General features: G+C 37.2%; 1 protein-coding gene across 1 annotated transcript in view; it reads right to left on the reverse strand.

Moving 5' to 3' along the window:
• The window catches only part of RpS27 (ribosomal protein S27), a 63,048-nt gene that overhangs the window by 35,080 nt on the left and 5,780 nt on the right, over nt 1-22,188 (reverse strand). The window contains exon 2 of the mRNA XM_090381772.1: nt 1,674-1,782. Coding sequence (XP_090237898.1) covers nt 1,674-1,782 — 109 coding nt within the window. The remainder of the gene's footprint in view (nt 1-1,673; nt 1,783-22,188) is intronic.

Below are 22,188 nucleotides of genomic sequence, written 5' to 3' on the forward strand. Positions count from 1 at the left end.
ATCCACCAATGCAGAGGATTTGCACGGCGGTGGTCCTTATGCAGCGAAAAATAAATTATAGAACAGACAGCACTCTAGAGCAGAGCCACACCACTGACATACTGTAAGCTGAATCAGCTTATATAGAAGAAAAAAAGAAAAATAGATGGCGGCACAGGCGTTGCTAAATTAGCATATCGACCCATTACTATTGAATTATATTAAATTTTGACGAAAGTTAAATTATAATAAAATGAATAAATAATTTGCCATACTACAGGCTTATGTTTTATTTTATTTAATTTAAAATATTGGATATATATATATATATATATACAGGGTGTCTCAAAAATACATGGCATAACTTCAGGAATGAGTTCCTCATATGTAGACAATAAAAATATTTTATATCAACATAGTTCTGGAAATGCTTGGTTCCCGAATTATTAACCGGAATGTCTTATCTCCCGCAGGTGATTTCCTTCATCACAAGGTACTGACAGAATCTGGTGGTTTTCCATTCCGACCATGTACTCAAATCAGGAGCAAGCAGATATGCACTTTATGTACAGTTTGGTGGACGGCAATGCTCTGGAGGCTTGTCATTTGTACCACGAACAGTTTCCAGAACGAAGATGTCCAGACAGGAAAACTTTTGAAGGTATCCATCGCCTCCGACAGAGGACGACTAAGATCTACAACTCCTGAAGTAGAGGAGATTTTGGATGTTGTGCATTGCTATTCTGCATGGAATCAGCACACGCAGAATAGCAATGCAACTGGCTGTTCACAACGTTCAACCATTTGGAGAGTGTTGCGAGAACACCAACTGTATCCTTACCATCTGCAATGAGTATGACGATGTCAACGGGAATTTGGCATCGTCTTCACGAGTCCATGAGACATCAATGTAAGACCTGTATTCAGGCAGAAGGTGGACATTTTGAACAATTACTATAAGGTGATGTGAACAGTTAAGTGTCATAGACAGACCTTCTAAACTCGGAAACCAAGCATTTCCGGAACTATGTTGATATAAAATATTTTTATTGTCTACATATGAGGAACTCATTCCTGAAATTATGCCGTGTATTTTTGAGACCCCCTATATATATATTTAAGATAAGAAAGGCAACTTATTCCAGTAATCAACAACTCACTGGCTAAAAGAAAACTTTAAAATTAGGTCTAAAATCTCTTCCTTACCCTGTTAATTTGAATTTATATCTCCTAGTTTTGAAATTCTTTATAACAGTGCAAATTTCACCTTTATTCACTTTACTAATAGCTAATTCTGCACATGCTTCCTTACATAATTTTGCCACTACTAATACTAAAACTGGTTATCTTTTATTGATGACTCTGCAGATAAAAATTACTATCACGCAATATCAACATATTTTCTTCTACAATTCTAATAACCTAATCATTTTTCACAGAGAAGTGTGTTCTTAAAATTAATTTAAGATAAATAATAGGTTTACCAAATAATGTTCTTTGCTAGTTACATTAGTAAAATAGTTTCTCAGTATTCCACATTAATCTCCCCCCATTCTATTTCACCAAGAGTTGATTCCAAAAAGTAGTTAATTATCACCTTAGAATCTGCTAAAATTTAGATTTTATAATGCTTGAGGAGTATTCATTTACAAAACTTCTAAAGAAAAAAAAAAAAAAAATCAGCAAAAACTCACCAGGGCATTTAACATCCATGAAAAAGGAGTTTGGATGCTGGACAAGTCTTTTAAGTTTGCACTTCCTTCTCTCTTCATCTGCTGATGGATGAAGCAGGTCTTTTGCCAGCTAAACAATAAACAATTTTAGATAATATGAAATATTTGTTTATAACTGCCTTTCACTCTCAATAACCTATATTAACCTCCAAAAAAGTATCTAGACAGATGTAAGTCACTACCACTCACTTCCATAGTGTGTAGGTCCTTTGGACAATATGGCACATTCCATCCTCCTGGGTAGGCTTTCAACCAATAAACAATAGATTGCAGCAAGCACACTCCATCTTGCCTCTTGCAGAACAATGATCAATTCAGCTATTGATGTGAGACAGGTTGGTCTGACCCTCATCAGACATCAGACAGTTCATCTCACAGCATTCAAATTAGAATTCTGCACTGGCCATTCCAACTTCTGTACATGTCCATGAACCATTCTTAAACAGCACCAGTAGTTCAGCATGGAACAGTATCCTGTTCAAACAAATATGCTCCTGTGCCATAGAATTGCCATATTATGGGTGCACAGCATTTTCCAGAATGTTAAGCATTAACATTCAGTTCCCCACTCAACCACCAAAGATCCTAGGGCAGGGAAGGTGAACCAATGGAATACACAGGAACATATACAAGCATGTGGACACCCATAAATATTTTATATTATAAAAAAGGCATTCTTATATTTGAAGACAAATTTCTTTAAGTGTATATTCTGAACACAATTACAGTGAAACCATGATTCTAATTGAATGAAAAATTATACAGCAACAAATTCTCATTAGACGTTCAAGTGCATTTACTTTTTTTCATAATAGCAATAAAGATTACTAATTTTTGTAAGTTTTTTTACTCCATGTGGCATATGAAAATTGGCATATTTTTTGTTTCAACTCATTTTTGAGATACACACTGCAAACATCTTGCCATTTCTGTCCTAGGCCATACCACAAGAAACAGATGCACACCATAAACCCACCTAGTCTGATCTTTGTCCCTGGTGCAGTTCATCAGAATAGGGTCTAGTATGACTTGTCACTTCACAGAACCACACAAAGACTGATCTTAATACAGACAACTTCTACTGATATCTTATACTCCTGGTGATGTGCAGGGATGGCTCATGAGACTGCAATACTCCTTCCTAGTACTCTCTGGTTAAAAGAAGTGTGCTTCCACGGTCTTCCTTTGTGTTGATGAATGAATGCTGGTCATATCGTCATAATTTCATTTCATAAAAGCATCATCACCAACTTTGAATGGTGTCAGCTGTCAGAAATTGCATAAACTGATATGTCAGCAATGTAACATCTGGCAGAGTAATATCCACCCCCCCCCCCCTCACAGTTCAACTTCATTCTGTGTCATGACAAGAACAACTAAATTGTTTTGTTCATATGTAATCCTTATATATTGGTCTGAGTCACCAAAAGTCTAACTGACTAGGAAAATGGGTGTCCAGATGTTTTTGGCAGGTAATGTTTCACAAATTAGATATTCTATATCAAAATGAAGGTGTACAAAGAAATTCACATTTACTTAATTCAAGCAGTACACACAAAAACTATTCCTTGAACAAAATTATATTTTATTCTCACTGTACTGGTTGCACAAAATACTGACCACTAGGTTAACAAAAATAACATAAATAGTTAGTTAGTTAGTTATTTGGTTTTTAGGAGCATTAGCAACTAAGGCCATATTGCTCAGGGGATATGCGGTGGTCATTCCCTGACCTTTCTGCATCCTCCGTATCTGGTGGTCACAGGCTCGAACCCCGGTCTAATCAAGAAGCGTGTGCTACGCACTGCTGCTCCTGCCCACCTGGCTACGGAAGCGGCATATATATAACATAATTGTTTTTCAAAAGGTATGTGTTCCTATAAATTGCCAATAACATTGAGACCAAAGCCTTATGGGGGGAGGACAGAGTTAAGCAGACTTGCTGATGGAAATCAAGGTGAATGCTTATGTTCAGATATACATAATAACCACACTCATAACAAAAATAAATATCAATATTAAAATAAAAAATAGGTGTCCCAAAGGGTCTACCACCTCCACAAATGCCAAGCTCTCAAGAACAAAATCTTCCAGATAACACACACCTTCCAGTAACTGTGGTTATCCACATAAACTCATATTGAAAACAAAACAAAATTTTTATCAGGTACACTAAAACCACAACAATAAAAGACATTAAAAATGCCCATCTCGACACCCACCTCTCAAGACTCTCACCGCTAAAAACCATATACAGTGGGGCCTCGACTTATGATGACATTGACATCCGATATTCTCAGGAACCAATATACCCTCCATACGACTGTTTATTTTAAGGACCAGTGATATTTGCAGGTACCGATGGCTGGAACAATACATGGGTGAAAATTTTCAGACGCGTGGTGCACGGAACATCACTCATTCATACGATTGTTCTCAACCAATTAGCATCTTTTTTATTGTTCAACACATGGCGTGCAAAACATCACTACCCATACGATTGTTTCAGATCTATGATCTGAAACTCAAAGCTCCATCAACCAGTGGCAGTGCTGTGCACTTTGAAGACTTTAAAGTCAGCAGAGTTCAAGCACTTCAAAAAAGGGCGAATATCAAAAGTGTTGAAAGGCATGGGGAGGCATCCAATACTGAAAAAAAAAAAAAAAAGCAGCTGAGACCTTTAAAATTGAATTACAAGGATTTTGTTAATCATTTTGTTAATTTTGTTATCTTCCCCACCAGCATTGACAAAACCGGCCTCTTCTGGAAGTGAATGCACAGGAGAACGTACATTACTAAGGATGAGGCTAGTTTACCTGGGAATAAGCCTATGAAAGATAGGCCCACTCTCCTGTTGGGTGCCAATGCCTTTTGGATTCCATGCTGAAGCCTTTTTTGCTTGTGTATCCCTCTAACACCCCCAGAGTATTTAAACAACAAAGGCATGCCGGGAGCATTTTGGCACAATAACAAGAAGGCCTGGGACAGTAAACTTCAAGCTCCCATTCATTGAAGATATATCCTATGAATGGGAGCTTGAAGTTTACTGTCCTTCAGTGAAGAGTTATCTTGAGAAAAATAAGCTTCCTGTGAAGGCACTGCTCCTGCTGGATGTGCCAGGCCATGATCCCAACCTTGTTCAATCTCTTGAGGCACAATTTGACTGTTCAAGTCAAATTTTTGCCACCCAACACTACTCTTCTTCAACCAGTGAATCAGCAAGTGATTGCAAACTTCAAGAAAACCTACACTACGAAAAAGTTGCTTTGCAGAGACCTCTGGTGAAAATGCTGTAACCCTCAAAGGTTTTTGGAAGTCCAAGTTCAACATGCTGGATTGTTGAGGCTGGGTATAAGTTCTTGGCATGATGTTTCCACCAGGTGCTTAAATTCAGCCTTGAAAAACATCTGGCCTTTAATAATCCATAACATTGACGGATTTCAAGATGATGGTGCTTTGACAAATGATATTGTCACTCTTGATAAATCAATGGGTCTGGAAGTTAGCGAAGAGAACATGGAGGACCTTATTGATGCTCATGGCCGTGAGCTAACAACATAGGGGGGGCTACAAAAGTTGGAGAAAATTACGGTGAGTGACACTGGAGAAGAAGAGGAAGAAAAAGACACCCAAAAAGTGTCAGCTGAAGACTCATTGCTTGTTGGAAGCATTTAAGAGAAGTGGTAAAAAAACACCCCAACTATGCCACCACTGATTTCATCAGCTCTGCACTTCAAGTCTAAGGTAAATGCTAATTTGTTTGTTTTTATTTTAAGGTGTTTTATGACTATTTATTAAATAATCTGCACAAAACACTAAATCAATGTATTATTTGTTTCAACTTACAATGGGTTTTGTGGAACGAATTACCATTGGATGTTGGAGACCCACTGTATACTGCCCACAACGTAGAGATTGAACTAAACCTATAGGACAAAGCAAGAGTAAACTCAGAGTAAAAGAACACAAGGACACTGAAAAAAGGCAGAGTAACATATTCAGACCCAGCTTTCCACAGGAGCAACAATGGACATTTTCCAAAACATCAGTACTGGTCACAAACTGCAACAAAGGAATCCAGATCGAAAACAGCCACATAAACATCCTTATGTGGCTGTTTTTGTCCTAACCCCAAATAAAAATAAGTTTAAACTTCTTAACCACTACCCAAATCTCAAACCAAATAACTCTCCCCAACGAAAGAGTGGATTACGACCTAGATCAATTCTTAACCAACATGGACACGGATCTTAACTAGTAAAGTTTTCCAACAAGATTAGAGTATATAATTAAAATTCTATCACATATCCTTAAATGTGTATAAACATCCCCCATTACCATTAAGGCCAATAGCTGCAATAATACCCTCAGGGCCCAAGTAAACCCTGGGATCAAGACGAAGATAATCCCTTACTCTTTTCCACCAAACCACCTGGTAAAAGGTTAAGTAAATCACAGTATTAGTAGGAGATAATTTATTAGACTTCATGTAGTGTGCCTGGAAAGTTTTCTGTGTTACTCTTCCTCAGAGACAGATAACAGACAACCAGGGTCTAACCTCTAAAAGCTTTCATTTCTGTGCAGCACCCAGATGTGCCTGCTTCCTCTTTCCACCTCTTTTCTTAGGGGGAGGGGGAACATCATGATACATCGTAAGTAAGGCTATAATACAGCAACAGGATAAGATATGACAGTGAGATTATCTGTAAACAGAATAGTATGCATACTGTACTGTTGGCTGCTGACTCATGATTTCTGGTTTCAGTAATTTTTTGTCATCTGTTTTTTTTTTTTTTATGAAAACCCCAAACACGAGGTATTAGAACCTATAGCACATAGTACTGTGCTTGGGTTGGAGGTTGAGAAGACGAGAGAAGATATTTGATGACATTAGACTCGAACTTCTGTAGACCATATTTTTCATGAAAGACATATGAAGGAAGGTTGTTCCAGAAAATGGCAGTTGAATAAAAAAATGAGGAAGATGAAAATTTGGTTCTGTGATTTGAAGTTGGACAGTAAATGGATGTTGGCTGGTGGTGGCATGTGTTCGGACTGTTTTGAGAGAGTGGGAATTATAGAAGCTAATTCAGAAGAACAGTGACCATGGAAGTATCGGTAGATGAGTGGAAAGACTCTGTTAGAGATGAGTCATTAATTAACCTAACTGCCCTCTTCTGAATGGAATCTAGAAGCCTGAGAGAGGTTTTGGGGGGACTGCCCCAGATGTGGGAACAATATTCCATGGTACGGCGGTTTTGCAATCTGTACAGAGTTAACAGCTGTTTGGAAGAAAAGTAATGTCAAGAGCGAAAGAGAAAACCAAGTTTTAGATGCAGAGGAAGCAATATTTGTAATGTGCTTGTGCCAAGAGAGATTAGAAGTCAGGGTAATCCCCAAAAGAGATATATCATTTTGCTTAGAAATCGGAGTGTCACTAAAGATAAGCACAGGAGCAGAAGAATCCTTTTTGAGAGATATAAGACAAGACTGAGTTTTAGAAGGATTGAAATCAACTAAATTGTCTTTGCCACACTGAAGGATTATCTGGAGATCGGCATTTAAGGAATTGGTAGTGGATATTCAAGAAGTTGAAGCTGATTTAGCAGGGCAAGGTTTCTCAAAATAGAAAGTGGAATGCAATGTGCTATCATCAGCAAAACTATGGATAGGATTTCCAGTCAATGGAAGAAGGTCATTAATATACAAGAGGAAAAGAACTGAACTTTGGGGGACACCAGCATTAGTGGAGAAGTTAGAAGACAGAGAGCCATCTACCATCATCCTCAGTGAGCGATCAGAGAGAAAACTGGATAACCAATTACAAAAAACAGATGGCAAACCATACGATGAAAGTTTGTTTAGAAGACCTTTATGCCAAACACGATCAAAAGCCTTTGAGATATCAAGAGCAACTACTTGTGTTATACCGAACCTTTCCATTGAATTAGTCCATAAATGGATAACATAAACCAGAATATCACCAGTGGATCGACACGGACAGAATCCATACTGGTGATCGCTGATCAGACGGAAGGTTTCTAGGTAGTTTAAGAGTTAGTGGTTAATGGATTTCTCCATTACTTTAGAAAGAGTAGAAGTAACTGCAATGGGACAATAACTGAATGGGAGGGATTTGTCACCTTTTTAGGAACTGTCTGGATATGAGCAAATTTCCAAGCAGAAGGGAAAACACCTTTGGAATAAGAAAGTTAAAAAAGGCAGCAAAGAATAGGAGTAAGTTCAGGAGCACAGGTTTTGAGAACAAGTGGAGAAATACCATCAGGACCTAGAGCTTTCTTAGCACCATAATTCATTGGAATCCTTCTGACGGAAGACCACAGGAGGCATTGAATGGAGTGTGTTGGGAATGGTGGGAGGTGTTTTACCAAGATCATTAACACATGAGTTGGAAGAAAAATGGGATGCTAGCAGGTCAGCTTTATCCTTCGCTGAATTGACAACAGAACCATCTTGTTTTGACAGAGGTGGGAGCAGAGATGGGCAAAAGTTACAGCCAATAGCTTTGGCAAGAGACCAGAATGCTCAGCTACCATTAGGGCAAGAAGCAAGTTTTCTACTCTTAGCCTGTTCAAAATCTAGTTTGGACTGATTAATAACTGCTTTACAATTGTTGCGAGCTTTCGTATAGGCAGAAAATGAAACTGAAGAATTGGAAACAAGCCAATTACGATATGCACCATTTTTCTCCTGAAAGGCCTTTGCACATTTATTGGAAAACAAAAGTTTAGATAGAGGACGAAATTTAAAGTGGAGTGTGGAATAAAGGATTCCATTCCTACAAGAATAATTTCACTGACACGATCTGAGCAAACATTGACATCAGAAGTTTTGAAACAGTAGTCCAACCAAGAAAAAGAAACCTCGCAGGTCATCCCATTTTGCTTTCTTGTAATACCAAACAATACGAGGTTGGGAATAGACATCAAATAAAGGCTCCATTGTAGAAGAGACAATCACCAGGTTGTGATCTGAGGTGCCTAAAGGACCACTCACTTTGACCGTGTACTTAGACGGGTTTTTTGTGAGAAAAAGATCAAGCGTGTTGACTGTATGGTTAGGATTGTCCGGTAGTCTTGTAGGTAAATGAACAATCTGTGCAAGGTCATTAGTAATTGCAAAAGCCTGAGCATCTCGACCAGCTGGGTCGGTGTGACTAGAAAACGGAAGCTAGCTGGAGTTGTGAACATTAAAATCACCAATAAAAATTACCTCACTGTTAGGAAAGTTGCAAAGAGAGGAAGTCAAAGAGCTCCAAGTGATTAGTGGAGTTGGGAGAATGGTAGAGACAACAGATGAATTTGACAGAATGAGGTAGAGAGATTTTAAGGCAGAGAAGATCGAAAAGAGGAGATTCCAAATTACCAAGTCTCTGGCAGGGAATATCGGAACGGACATAAGTACCACCTTTGAGGCGAAAGGAATCATTCAGCAAATAATTTGGGCAACTGAGTTGAATCAACTGATAACTGAGATTCTGTTAAATCTGAGGTCCATAAAATCTAGGGTTTACTGTACTGTAAACACTGCTTCTGCTTATCGGTTGACAGGTTTCAACCGAAAAGCCTTTTAAACAAATAAAAACAAATTCTGTTTACTTTTCATGGGGCAGAGGAGTTTAACTGGACTTTTTTGCACTTACAGAAATTCTTAATACCTGACAAATCAATGCTGATCACCAGTTTAGGAATTTAAGGCTTTGAATGGATTGAGCAAGCTCAATGCTGAGAGGATTCTTGCTCAGGCTGCACATGAGGAGACACAAATTGAAGCTGAGGAAGGACAATTGCAGAACAGCTGTGTGGAAGCTTGCCTTTAGCCAGCAAGTGGCTGATTGCTGGAACAAACTACCATCTGTTGTTGTGGAAGTTGATAGCTTCAGTTAAGTTCAAGGAAGAACTAGACAAACTATTGGAGGGAATGGATAGGTGAAATGGGAAGGGTTTTTTTTTTTTCTGGCTGATGCTGTATAAGCTTGCTTTCTTGCATCATATGCCATCACTAATGCTAATTACAGTATCAGTTAAAAGTCAATTTAAATCAAAGACCATTATGGTAAAAGTTTTTTTGGACAGAGCATCTCAAACACCTGCACCTAAGGCATTTAGAGTGAATAGCACTATTCTGATTCAGGATATCACAATATACAGAGTGCTACAGCAAACAAGCACTAAGTGAACTGCACTGTAGCAGGTTGTACTGTTTTCTTTTGTTGTCTTTCTAACATGCTGGTATAGGAAGTAATCACCCACATTATTCAAAAATGTTCTGCTTTCAGTGAGCTCTCAACCCTGGAGGTGCTGTATGTATGTATGTAATTAAACTTCTGAAAGCCATGGCTGGAAATGCAGATTTTTGATCAACCCACCACTCCACCAATGGACTAGCCCAGTGGTGCACAAACTTTTTCACTCGCAATCCCCTTTATTAAATATAAAATTGACGCAATCCCTCAATGTAAACCCCGCGGTAGGATGACCAGATTTTAGAGAAGAAAAATGGCATTTTATAAATTATGTAGTAGAAAATTTTGTTCGAGTACTGAGAAAGGAATAAAAATCTCGTTTCCATTTTAATTTACACATTAAAATAATTGTTTAATATTTTAATTGAATAAAGCAAAAACAACAAATCAAATTCTTATTCTTCAATTAAGATTACAAAACAATAAAAATTGAATAATTACAAAACAAAACAATTAACGAGCCTGGATAACCAATAATATTTGGTCCGTATTTGGCACAATGTTTGAAATCGCTAATTTAATGTCATCTGGATCAAATCTGGAATGCTTTTTTGTTTTTATAGATGTTAATTTTGAGAAACCAACCTCATAAATATGTAGACCCGAAAGGTAGCAAAGTTTGTATCGCCATTTTCAATAATTCTGGACACTCATCTCAAAGAGAAAGCCAAAATTTTCCCAAGCAGTCTTGAAAAGAGCACATAATGCTTCGTCAAACGAGAGATCAATAAGATCTTCCTTTGGCTGAATGGTAATTTCAGGACATGAAGAAGTGTCAAAAGCAAAGTGGTCATGAATCCAATACAGCTAGGCCTCGCATAATGCGAGTTCGATTAACACGATATTCAGTTAACGCTATTTGAAAAATGATACCACTTTTCACTTTACACAATGCAAATTTCCAGTTAACGCGATCTTTTTTTTTTTTTTTATGCGATAGTTGAAAAAGATTTGAATCGCACGTTAAGCTTACCATGAGTCGTATGGTCAATAAACAAACATTTGCCTGCTGCCCGCCTCGGTGTGTTCCATCAACTATTGGAAGAAGACATGTTTGTCTCCTGCTAATAAAGTCAATGCAGACTTGCATTTAAAAATTCAAATTTTTAAATGAGTCAGATGAAAATGTTACCGCGAAGGAGATAACGGTAAAAGGATTAGATGAAATCTTTCGTATCGCATAGAACCTCAAACAAAAGTTTTGATGTTCTCTGCAATATTTATTTCGCCAGGGCCCAGAGAAGATTGTTGTCAGCTATCGGAAATTGATTGATGAAAAGAGAAAGTCAACACTATTCAAATATTTCCGTAACGGTAATTTCTTCATTGTGTATTTTGTCAGAGGTTCCCAAAGTTTCTCGGTTCACGGCGCACCCAGACCAAAAGAAATACCTAACAGTTTCGTTTAGTAGTTAAGTCCAAACAACTTAATAAGAAATGCTGAAACTGTGAACTACCTTGAGCTAGTAGTTCGCACGGTGTCCGACAGATGTCGAGTATCGCTGTGTTTCACTCGAAAATTTAAAATATTCCGCGGCGCACAGTTTAAGAACAGCTGTTTTATACAATAAACATTTAATTCCATAATTATTTTCATTATCTTTTACATTATATACAGTTAAAAAGTTATTTAAAAGTTTTTTTTTAAATTTTTATGGAAATTCCAGAAGGTCAAGGACCAATTATAATTTTTCCTATTGGTTATGATATTCGATTAACGCGTTTTCGTTTTGCGCTCGCGGGACGAATTAATCGCATTAATCGAGGCCCGCCTGTACAACTTTCTTTCTGGAGATACATTAAATCATTTGGAAAAATTCTTAATTAATTGTTAAGTGGGTGGCAATGATATCCCTAAATTGCAAACTGTCAATATTATAACAAAATCAGAAAAGCACGGGAACACCTCAGTATTATAACGCTCAAATTCAGTTTTCCAAAGATTAAGCTTCCCTTCAAAAGTTTTATTCTATCAAATATATCAGCAAGGGAGCTAAGTTTTCCAAGCCATTTTGGATTTGTAAACAATTAAGCAAGGTTCTGATTTTTATCCGATAAAAACAACAAAACTTCATGTTTGAGATCAAAAACACGTTGCAACACTGGACAACCACCTCACTTTCGTATATAAAAAGAAGTGTTTCATCACATTTCATTACAAAGCACTGTGAAAAGTCTACTATTTAAGCTTCTACTTTTTAATAAAGTCGATCACACTTATCGCATCCTTTCAAAACTTTGTGCAAATCAGTTTGCATTTCCTTTGCTACTAATGCTTCCCTATGTTCTGTATAATACAATGATTCAAAACTATATTTGAGTCAATTTCCTTTACTTTGCCTTTCAAACCTTTATTTTCTCTTGTTAATGCATCCGTACAAATTGTAAAGCAGTTGTTCCACGTTAGAGTATTTGTTTGAAAGAAAATATTTATAACATCAAAAATCTTCTCGACCTTCGTTCTTCCTTTCAAAGCTTTGCAAAATAGAAATTTCTCTAAAATATTTCCCTCGAAGCAGTATCTCACACATACAGTAAGTTGAGCAAGGTTTTAAATATCTGTGAATTCATGTAATGGTATTGCAAAAATTTAACTTTCTCTCAATCGATTTAATAAACTGGATTTTATGTTCTCCGATAACTATAATATGCTGCGAGACTGTCTCTGGATAGAGGAACGGTATTTAAATCGTTGCTCCATGCATAATTGAAATTATTTTGATAGCAACAAGAGATTCAGCAATAGTATGTGATTTCAAATTTTTTTCTATTAAATATGAAACTTCCAACGATGCTCTTACAGCTTTACAAGGAACTGCCATATGTTTCTTCTTAAAAGATTTCAGACCTTGTATCGGCACATCTTTTGAAAAGGTCCAGTTTTGTTTGTTTGGTTTGGTTTTATTGGCGCATTAGCATCTAAGGCTATAATGCGCCAAGACCAGAAAAGGTCCAGTATTTTTCATTATCTCTGGATGTTTCATATGTGTCTTTTTAATTTAACAGGTTTCATGCTTTCTTTAGCTAGTTTTTCGTAACATATTATGCACAAAGGACGTTGCTCATCATCAACAACACCGTAAGTAAAGCCATACTTCATAAATTCTTCTTGATATTTTCTGTTCTTTTTCATTCTTTTCGATTTGGAATATGATGGAACTTGTCCACAATAAAGTCACTTTCTTCCGTTAACACACTCACAAAAAAAAAAAAAAAAAAAAGCCTGTTTTACACTGAAAACGGTAGATTTTTCACTTTTGTAGGCATATCAATTTATAAATTGATAAATTTACTCAATTTATAAGCATATAAATTAAAAGCAAACGACGAAACCAGCCATGACAAGCACATAACACATACTGAACAAGGATTAGCGAGAAATATCCACACTGAGCGCTGGTTTGACCGGGAAAGATAATTTTAGCCACGCCCATGTTTTTTTTATGGCGGAAAATGTTCATGGCGATTTAAAATCAGCGACCGCAAATACGTGAATAGCGGGGGTTTACTGTATTAATACATACTGAGAAGTCACACTAGTCAGCTGCTTTCTCTGTGTCCATAGCCAGTGAGCAAATTAAGGCTTATTACGCACAAGGGCAATAAGTAAGAAAACAACCTGCATTAAACATGAAACCACCCTAAAAAATAGTGGGAATAGGGTTCATTCGTATCTCAAACTTCGTTCGAGTAGTAAGGTCTCTATACCTACAGTACTGAAAAAGTAATTTTAAGTTTTTTTTAGCTTTTATGTACACAATAACTAATTTTATTTAAAAATTGCTGCATCCCCTCTGAGGGTCGTCGTGCCCCATAGTTTGCACACCACTGGACTAGCCTATAGTGTGCCCCCATTCCTTCTCAGTCTACATGATCCATTCAATCAGACCATAACCTCCAAAACTTTGAACCTAAACACAGAATATTATCTATTATCCATGCCAAGAGTGTCACAGTTATGCCAGTTAAGTTGTAACAAAAGAACTGCAGGCAGCATAGAAGTCAGTATCTCTGATATCTCTAAAAAGGGATTGTAACATAATGGTTATATCCAAATCTCTACTTTTAGTATTTAGATATATAAATTTAATGAATACTGTATATGTAAATCACAGTGCAGCATCTCTTAGTAATCCGAGATCGCTATACATTTTCTATAGCTGTTCACTTTAATTCTGACGAACATATGGTTGATAACTCTATCATTGGTCAGCAACTTAAAAATAGTGCCTATTTCAACAACTGACCACTGACAGCTACCATGAACCACACATTTTTGTGTCAGGATTGAAGAGCGAACAGACTACAGTAACATAACCTGCCTTAAGCCTCAGAGCTGACCACAATTAAATATTGTACTTTCTATTAGAGTTCTAGGTAAAATACAGTAAACCCTCAACTTAATGGACTAATAGGGGAGAAGGGATGTCCGTTATATCAAACGTAACCTAGGGGCATTTTTATTGTTCTTAATTTAGTTTTTATCTCGTGCAACTCGTGTTTTCTACTCCGTTCTGTAGAACCACATTTAGAGCTATCAACTGTATTTTAAAGAAAAATGTTGCAATTTGGGCTTTGATTTACGGATATCAGGAACTGTTTTTTTACACCGTAAATTTCACAAACACATGCTACTGAGAGAGGCCTTGTAGTAGTAATAGCAGTGGCATGTGATGCAAGAAAGCAAGTGTATACACTATACACTTGCTTTCTTCAGCATCAGCATCAGCAAAAAAATCACACCATTCCCTCCAAATGCCTGTCCAGTTCCTCCTTAAATTTATTTAACCGATCAAATTCCACAACGACAGATGGAAGTTTTTTCCAGCAATTAACCACCCGCTGGCTAAAGGCAAATTTCCGCACATCTATTCTACATGTCTTTTCTTAAATTGAATTTATGCCCCCTTAAGTTTGTAATCTGAACAAGTGCAAGGATCCCATCAGAATTCAGCATGCTCAATCCATTCAAGGCCCTCAATCAGATCACTGCACTGGTGCCTAGTCCCCAGCCACTGCAATTTGTAGAACTTAAGCCTCTCTTGGTAAGAGGATCCCTTCATTCCCCTCACCAATCTTGTTGCCCTTCTCTGTACACGCTCAAGCAAATCTACATCCTTTCTAAAATGAGGCCTCCAGACCTGTACGCAGTACTCAAGGCATGGCCTGACCATTGCCTTATACAGAGAGACAATCACCTCCTTCTCCTTGCTAGCAAAATTCCTATATATCATTGACAAAACCCCATGACCTGCCCGGGCAGCCTGTCTGCATTGCTCAGAAAACTTCATATCTGACTGTACAATTATTCCCAGGTCTTTTTCATTTTCTACCACCTCAAGTGTAGTACCACACAGTTGGTACGTGTCCCTGGGATTACTTCTACCCATATACAGTACTTTGCATTTGTCAAGGTTAAACTTCAATTGCCACTTCTTAGCCCATCTGCCAAAATTATCTAGATCCTGTTGCAGTAGCACACTGCCATTACTGTCATTAACAACCATGCCAACCTTCATCAATATCATTGATAAATATACAAAACAACAGAGGACCCAACACCGAACCCTGTGTGACTCCACTAATAACATTAGCCCACGAAGAGCAGCATCCATTAATTACCACCCTCTGTCTTCTCCCACTCAACCATCCTTTTATCCATTGTAGCAACTTACCCTTAATACCATTCTGCTCCAATTTGTACAATAGTCTTCCATGCGCAACAGTGTCAAAAGCTTTCCTGAAATTCAAATATATGATATCAAAATTATTTTTTGCATCCAGTTCCTTTGTAACCACATCATAATATCCTATCAAATTTGTCAGACAAGACTTTCCCTTAACAAACCCATGCTGTGTCTTAATTATTGGTGCAGTCTTGTCTAGATGATCCTGCAATGCATCTTTAACCAGTGACTCCATTATTTTACCTGGAACAGAGTTAAACTAACTGGTTTGTAATTAGTCGTGTCATCCTTCGACCCCCCCCCTTGTGAATTGGGGATACATTTGCACATCTCCAGTCTGTGGGGACCTCCCCTGAATCCAAGAAGGTTGCTCTCGTAATTATGGCTAAGGGGGTTTTAGTTGCTTTGCCGCCTCCTTTAATATAACTGGATATATCCCATCGACCCCAGGTGCCTTTCTTATGTTTAACTTTAACAATTTCTCCTCCACTTTGCTCAGTTATTACAAAATCATTAAGCACCCTGCTACAATTTGATAACCTTGTGGAATTTTCAAACCACAATAACTCATAACCATAATGTGTGAATGTAGATGCAAAATACTCATTCAGTTTGTTTGCTATCTGAGCAGGATCATCAACAGTCGAACCATCGATGTCAAGTGGACCAATCAGATTCATCCCCTTCCTTTTAGAGTTTATATAAGTAAAAAAATCCTTGCTGTTTTTCTTAGCATCTTTTGTCAACAATTTCTCGTAATCTGCCTTCGCCTGCCTAACCTCCTTTGTCACCTGATTACAGACTAGCTTATATCTGCCATAGGGTTCTGAGTCGCTTGATAATTTACATGCATCCCATGCATTTTTCTTCTCTGTCACGAGTCTCATTAGTTCATTTGAAAACCATTTAGGCCTAAACCTTGAACAATATTTCTTAATAGGTATGAAACTTTTAGTAGCATCCACGATTACCTTGAATGCTGCCCACTTAGAATTTACTTTTGGTAACATTGTCAGTTGATCCCACTGTACAGAATTTAAAAACTGTCTGAGACCACTGTACTCACCTTTACGGAAGCAAAAACCCTTTCCTTTACCCCGATGGTAATTATATCTTTAAGTAAATCCCACATCAGTACACTGTGATCACTGCCATCTAGTGGTTCCTTTATCTGCAAATTCTTAATACACGAATGATTATTCTAATTTCTCTGCCACATTTAAGTTCACACACTTTCTTTCAACTCCTGTATCACTTGATGCCATTTTAAATTGTAAGGATTGCAAAATTATTTAATAAAAAATCAATTCAGAAATCACAGAAACACTGTATACAACCTGACCGCAAGATAGCTTGAGGCAGACCAAGACAGAAACAAAGCAAGTCGGCAGACCTGCAGTTTAGTGTCTCGAGTCACGTTCAGCTCACAAGTCACCACCTGCTCTTATCTGTTATCTGGGAAAACAGTTATTTGAACATGTTTTCAGAAAGAATAAAAAACAATTTCCTGAATTTGATTATTAAAATAAAAGTAGATAATTATCAAAACAATAATGGAAATATGTAATTATTATTAATTTTTAATTAATAATAACACTGAAGTTTTGTATAACCTAAAAAAAAAAATAATAATATGGTCAAGATTAATATGTACATTACTGTATTATTATTTGTCCGGTCCGTTAAATCCGAAATATCGGAGTCCGTTAAATCGAGAGTTTACTGTATATCTGATCTATAATCTATTGTGTATTTAAAACAATCTCATTTTTATATTAAATTCAACTGGAGACATAAAACTGTCTAAAATTATTTCAGTAATATCAGTTGTGTACAATGCCATTGCTAATTATTACAATAAAGTTGGACTTAACAATATTCTTTTTGAACCAAATCCTCTCCCCCAATATATAGCAACTTTTTAAACTGATGCTAAACATTCCAGAACAGCCAACATTCAGAGTGTGAGGTTAAACAGATTAACTGCTGCTATGTTCTCCAGCTGCTTGGCAGCGGGCCACAAATTTGTTTGTAACAGAATTAGGTTTGTTTGTTTCAGTATTTATTAGGCACATCGGCATCTGTGGCCATAGTGCGCCAACAGAAGAACTAGGATGGTTCACATTACTTTCTGACAAAAGCACCAACAATTAAATCTACAAATTTCATTCAGGACATGAATCTTGCAATGTGAATGCATAAGTATATGACCACAAGCTAGTTTAGTTTCAGGGGATATACGGTTAAGAATGCATTAATAAAAATAATATATATATATATATATATTTTTTTTTTTTTCTACAAGGAAGAGGACAAATGTTTTTCATTTCTACACACAAATGCAGGAATTAATTTAAACTTTATTTGTATAGCAACTGACAGATTCAGTCCTTTACCTGCCCCAACCCCCAAACTTGAAAGTAGTCATCTTTCCTCCGCAACCTTCTCTGAATGCACTCTTTCTTTTTTCATTTGGTAATCCCCTATTATATCACTGTTTCCATTGGTATATTAGTTTTGACTTGCTTTACCTTTTTTAGAGTCTATTTGTTTATTTTAATCCTAATGAACAAACGTGGGCCGACAAACACTTTCATTGGTCAGCACTTTCACAACTGACTGATGACAGGTATCATCAACTGTGCTTTTGTTTGCCAGGATTAAAGTATAAAATCCTATTTACTAAGCATAAGAGGTTAATTTAAACAGATACCAAGAGGCAGCATCTGCAGACACATTTCTCCTCCAAGCAATCAACTATAATTCACGAAATAGGCCTTAGTAGTTAAAAAAAAAAGGGGGGGGGGGAATTCATAACAATTGCAATAAATACACCGATCCAAATATATGTCAAAATCTTTAACATAAATGAAAAAACTACGTACAGGATAAAACTGTACATTTAATACAGTAGAATGTCGGTTATCCGGAATAATTTGAAAGGCTAATTTTTCTTCATTTTTTTTTATTAACCATAGTATTTGAGACAAATGTTTATTATGCTACAAGAGTATTTCTGTCTGTTTTTTTACATTGTATATCTAGTGAAATGTTGGATTAGGACTAATGGGTTTTCTTGGAAACCATGAGTGATAGTTTAGTCAATTCAGTTACATGAACCAATTTTCCATGACATATTTTGTTCTCCATTTCATATTATGTTTAGTTTAACTCCAGATTTGATAAGAATAATGTCGGCCCGAAACTGTGCAATTTCTTATTTTTCTCCGTTTTTTTACAGTAAAATGTCAACGAAAAGAAACGGCACTGAAATGGGCAGAAAACTAGGAAGAACATGATATAATCAAATTGATATTATTAAGGAACTTGAGAGATTTCGCAGCAAAAAAAAAAAAAAAAAAAAAAAAAAAGTTCCCAACAAATGAAACAAAAACGATCAAACATTATTTTAAAAAATTACTTTAAATTATTTCCACATAAAATTTGCATATGTAAATGTGCGAATTTTTATGTAAGTTATTATTTTAATTTAATTTAATTCACTTTTTCACACTACTTAGTCTTTCTTTTACATTAATACATTATAACAGAATTTATTTAATTTTACCCTACGTTCGATTATCCGGAAGAGGTCGGACATTAATTATTTAGGATAACTGAAGCAATTAAGTGATAAAATCACGAGTTAAAAATGATAAAACACCAAAGCTTTCAAAGGCAACTGTCTCCTTTGTCAATTTTACAGTAATCCTTAAATTACACAGCAGGATTAAATAACCCACCAAGGGATATCTACCTGTATACCACCTAAAGTTGTCCAATTGTTAAAAAAAAGACAACTTAAGTCCACAGGTGATCTTAGTAAGTTTAGAACATAAGCAAAATCCCACACAGTTGGCCAAATGCTGGGAAGATTTCTAAGGACACATACTGGACGTATTAGTATTAGCAATGGTCACTGGGTGCAAGGAAGCCTATAGCTTATGATCACTAGCCAAAATAAACAAATAAATAAATAGAATAAAAATAAAAATTATAATAAAAAGAAAATTAAAAAACAAAATAAAATAAAATAGACAACCTATGCATTTCCCTTTGCCCATGCTCGGAGAACTTCATGTCTGACCGTATCGTAATACCCAAGTCCCTTTCCTCCAATTAAAGGCTTTAGTTCAACTGTACTAAGTGTACAGGAACCTCTGTAGCCAGGTGGGCAGGAGCAGCAGTGCGTAGCACATGCTTCTTGATTAGACCGGGATTCGAGCCCGTGCCCACCAAATATGGAGGATACGGAAAGGTCAGGGAATGACCACCACATACCCCCGAAGCTATATGGCTTTAGTTGCTAATGCTCCTAAAAATCAAATAACAACAATAACCAAGCGTACAAGTTATTTTGGGGATACTGTTCCTCGGGTGCAATACGTTACACTTTGCTGGATTAAAGCATAGCTGCCATTTTTCTGACCATCCCTAAAGTCTATCTAGGTCACACACTGAAGAAGCTCTGCTTGGCTGTGATCATTAACTACTCTACCAGCTTTACATCATTGGCAAATTTAGACACCATGCCCTCTATCCCTTCATTGATGTCATTTATGAAAATCAAAAACAACAGTGGTCCTAGTGCTGATCCTTGGGGAACCCCACTTTTACATCAACCCAATCTGAGGAATAACCATTTATCACAACCCTCTGCCTCCTGCCCTGAAGCCATCCATCTAAGAATTTTGTGATTCCAACCTGTTCCAGCTTAAAAGGCTTGTTGAGACTGAGTCAAATGCTTTGCTGAAATCCAAATAAACAATGTCAAAATTATTCCCTAAGTCCAGCTCTTGAGTGACCCAGTCAGAATAGCTAACCAAACATGATTTGCCCTTTACAAAGCCATGCTGAGTATCGGTCAGAATTCCATTTCTATCTAAATAATCCCGAATTCCACCCTTGATCATTGTTTCCATGATTTTCCCTACTACTGAAGTTAGACTAACCGGCCCGTAATTTCCCACTTCACTCTTAGAACTGCCCTTATATACTGGAGATACACTGGCACTTTTCCAATCCAATGGAATCACTCCTGAGTCCAGTGTTGCTCTCATAATTAACCTCAACGGTTCAATGCACTCCGTTAAAATCTAGGGGCATGTGCCATCAACCCCCTTACTAGCCTAGAGGCTAGAAAGTTTTTTCATTAAATAAACATGTAAACTTTCAATATCATTAATTGCCACAAAGGGTTTTTCTTCTGTAAATATCGATGCAAAATAACTGTTGAGTTCATCTGTAACTTCGGCTTTGGTATCTAATACTATCCCCATCAATTACATAAGGGTCCGATCTGGTTTGTCCTCTTCTTTGCATTTATATATGTGAAGAATTCCTTAACTGCACTCTTTGCTCTCTTCTTTATTCCTTATCCCCACTCTTGGCTCTCTCCCAGACTCAGGAATGCCCCGTCAGGTATGTAATCTGAAACAAGAGGAAGAATCCCATCAGCATTGAGCCTGCTCAATCCATTCAAGGCCTTCTACACCTCAATCAGATCCCCTCGCAGGTGCCTAGTCTCCAGAAGCTGCAATTTGCAGAACTTAATATTGTTGCCCTACTTTGTACTCGTTCTAGCAACACTACATCCTTCCTAAAATGAGGCTTCCAGACCTGTATGCAGTACTCAAGGTGTGGCCAGACCATTGCCTTATACAAGGGGATAATCGCTTCGTTATCCTTGCTCGCAAAACTCCTGTATATCATTGACAAGACCCCATGATCTACCCTGGTAGCCTGTTTCCACTCTCAGAAAACATGCATTTCTCTGGGGTTACTGCTACGCATATGCAGTATTTGCATTTGTCAATGTTAAACTTCAGTTGCCACTTCTCAGACCATCTACCCAACCTTTCCAGATCTTGTTGCAGCAGCATACTGTCATTACTGTTATTAACAACCCAGCCAACCTTGGTATCATCTGCAAACGTGGACATTAAGCCTGATATACCTTCATCAATATCACTCATAAATATACAAAACAATGGGCCCAACACCAAACACTGAGGAACACCACTAATAACATTGGTCCATGTAGAACAGTATCCATTGATTACCACTGTCTTTTCCCACTCAACCATCCTTTTATCCATTGTAGCAATTTGCCCTTAATGCCATAATGCTCCAATTTGTACAGTAGTCTTCCATGTGAGCAGAATCAAAAGCTTTCCTGAAATCCAAGTATATGATATCAAAATTATTTTTTGTATCCAGTTCCTTTGTGACCACATCACAGTATCCAATCAAATTGGTCAGACAAGACTTCCCCCTGACATGCTGTGTCTGAATTATTACTGCTGTCTTGTCTAGATGATCCTGCAATGCTTCTTTAACCAGTGACTCCATTATTTTCCCTGGAACAGAAGTCAAACTAACAGGTCTGTTATTACTTGTGTCACCCTTTGATCCCCCTCTCTGAATTAGAGATACATTTGCACGTTTCCAGTCGGTGAGGACTTACCCCGAGTCCAAGGATGCTCTCATAATTATGGCTTACTTCCTTTGTCACCTCCTTTAA

Source organism: Mastigoproctus giganteus, chromosome 9, assembly GCF_048544385.1.
Source record: "Mastigoproctus giganteus isolate SK-2022 chromosome 9, ASM4854438v1, whole genome shotgun sequence".
Lineage (NCBI taxonomy): Eukaryota > Metazoa > Arthropoda > Arachnida > Uropygi > Thelyphonidae > Mastigoproctus > Mastigoproctus giganteus.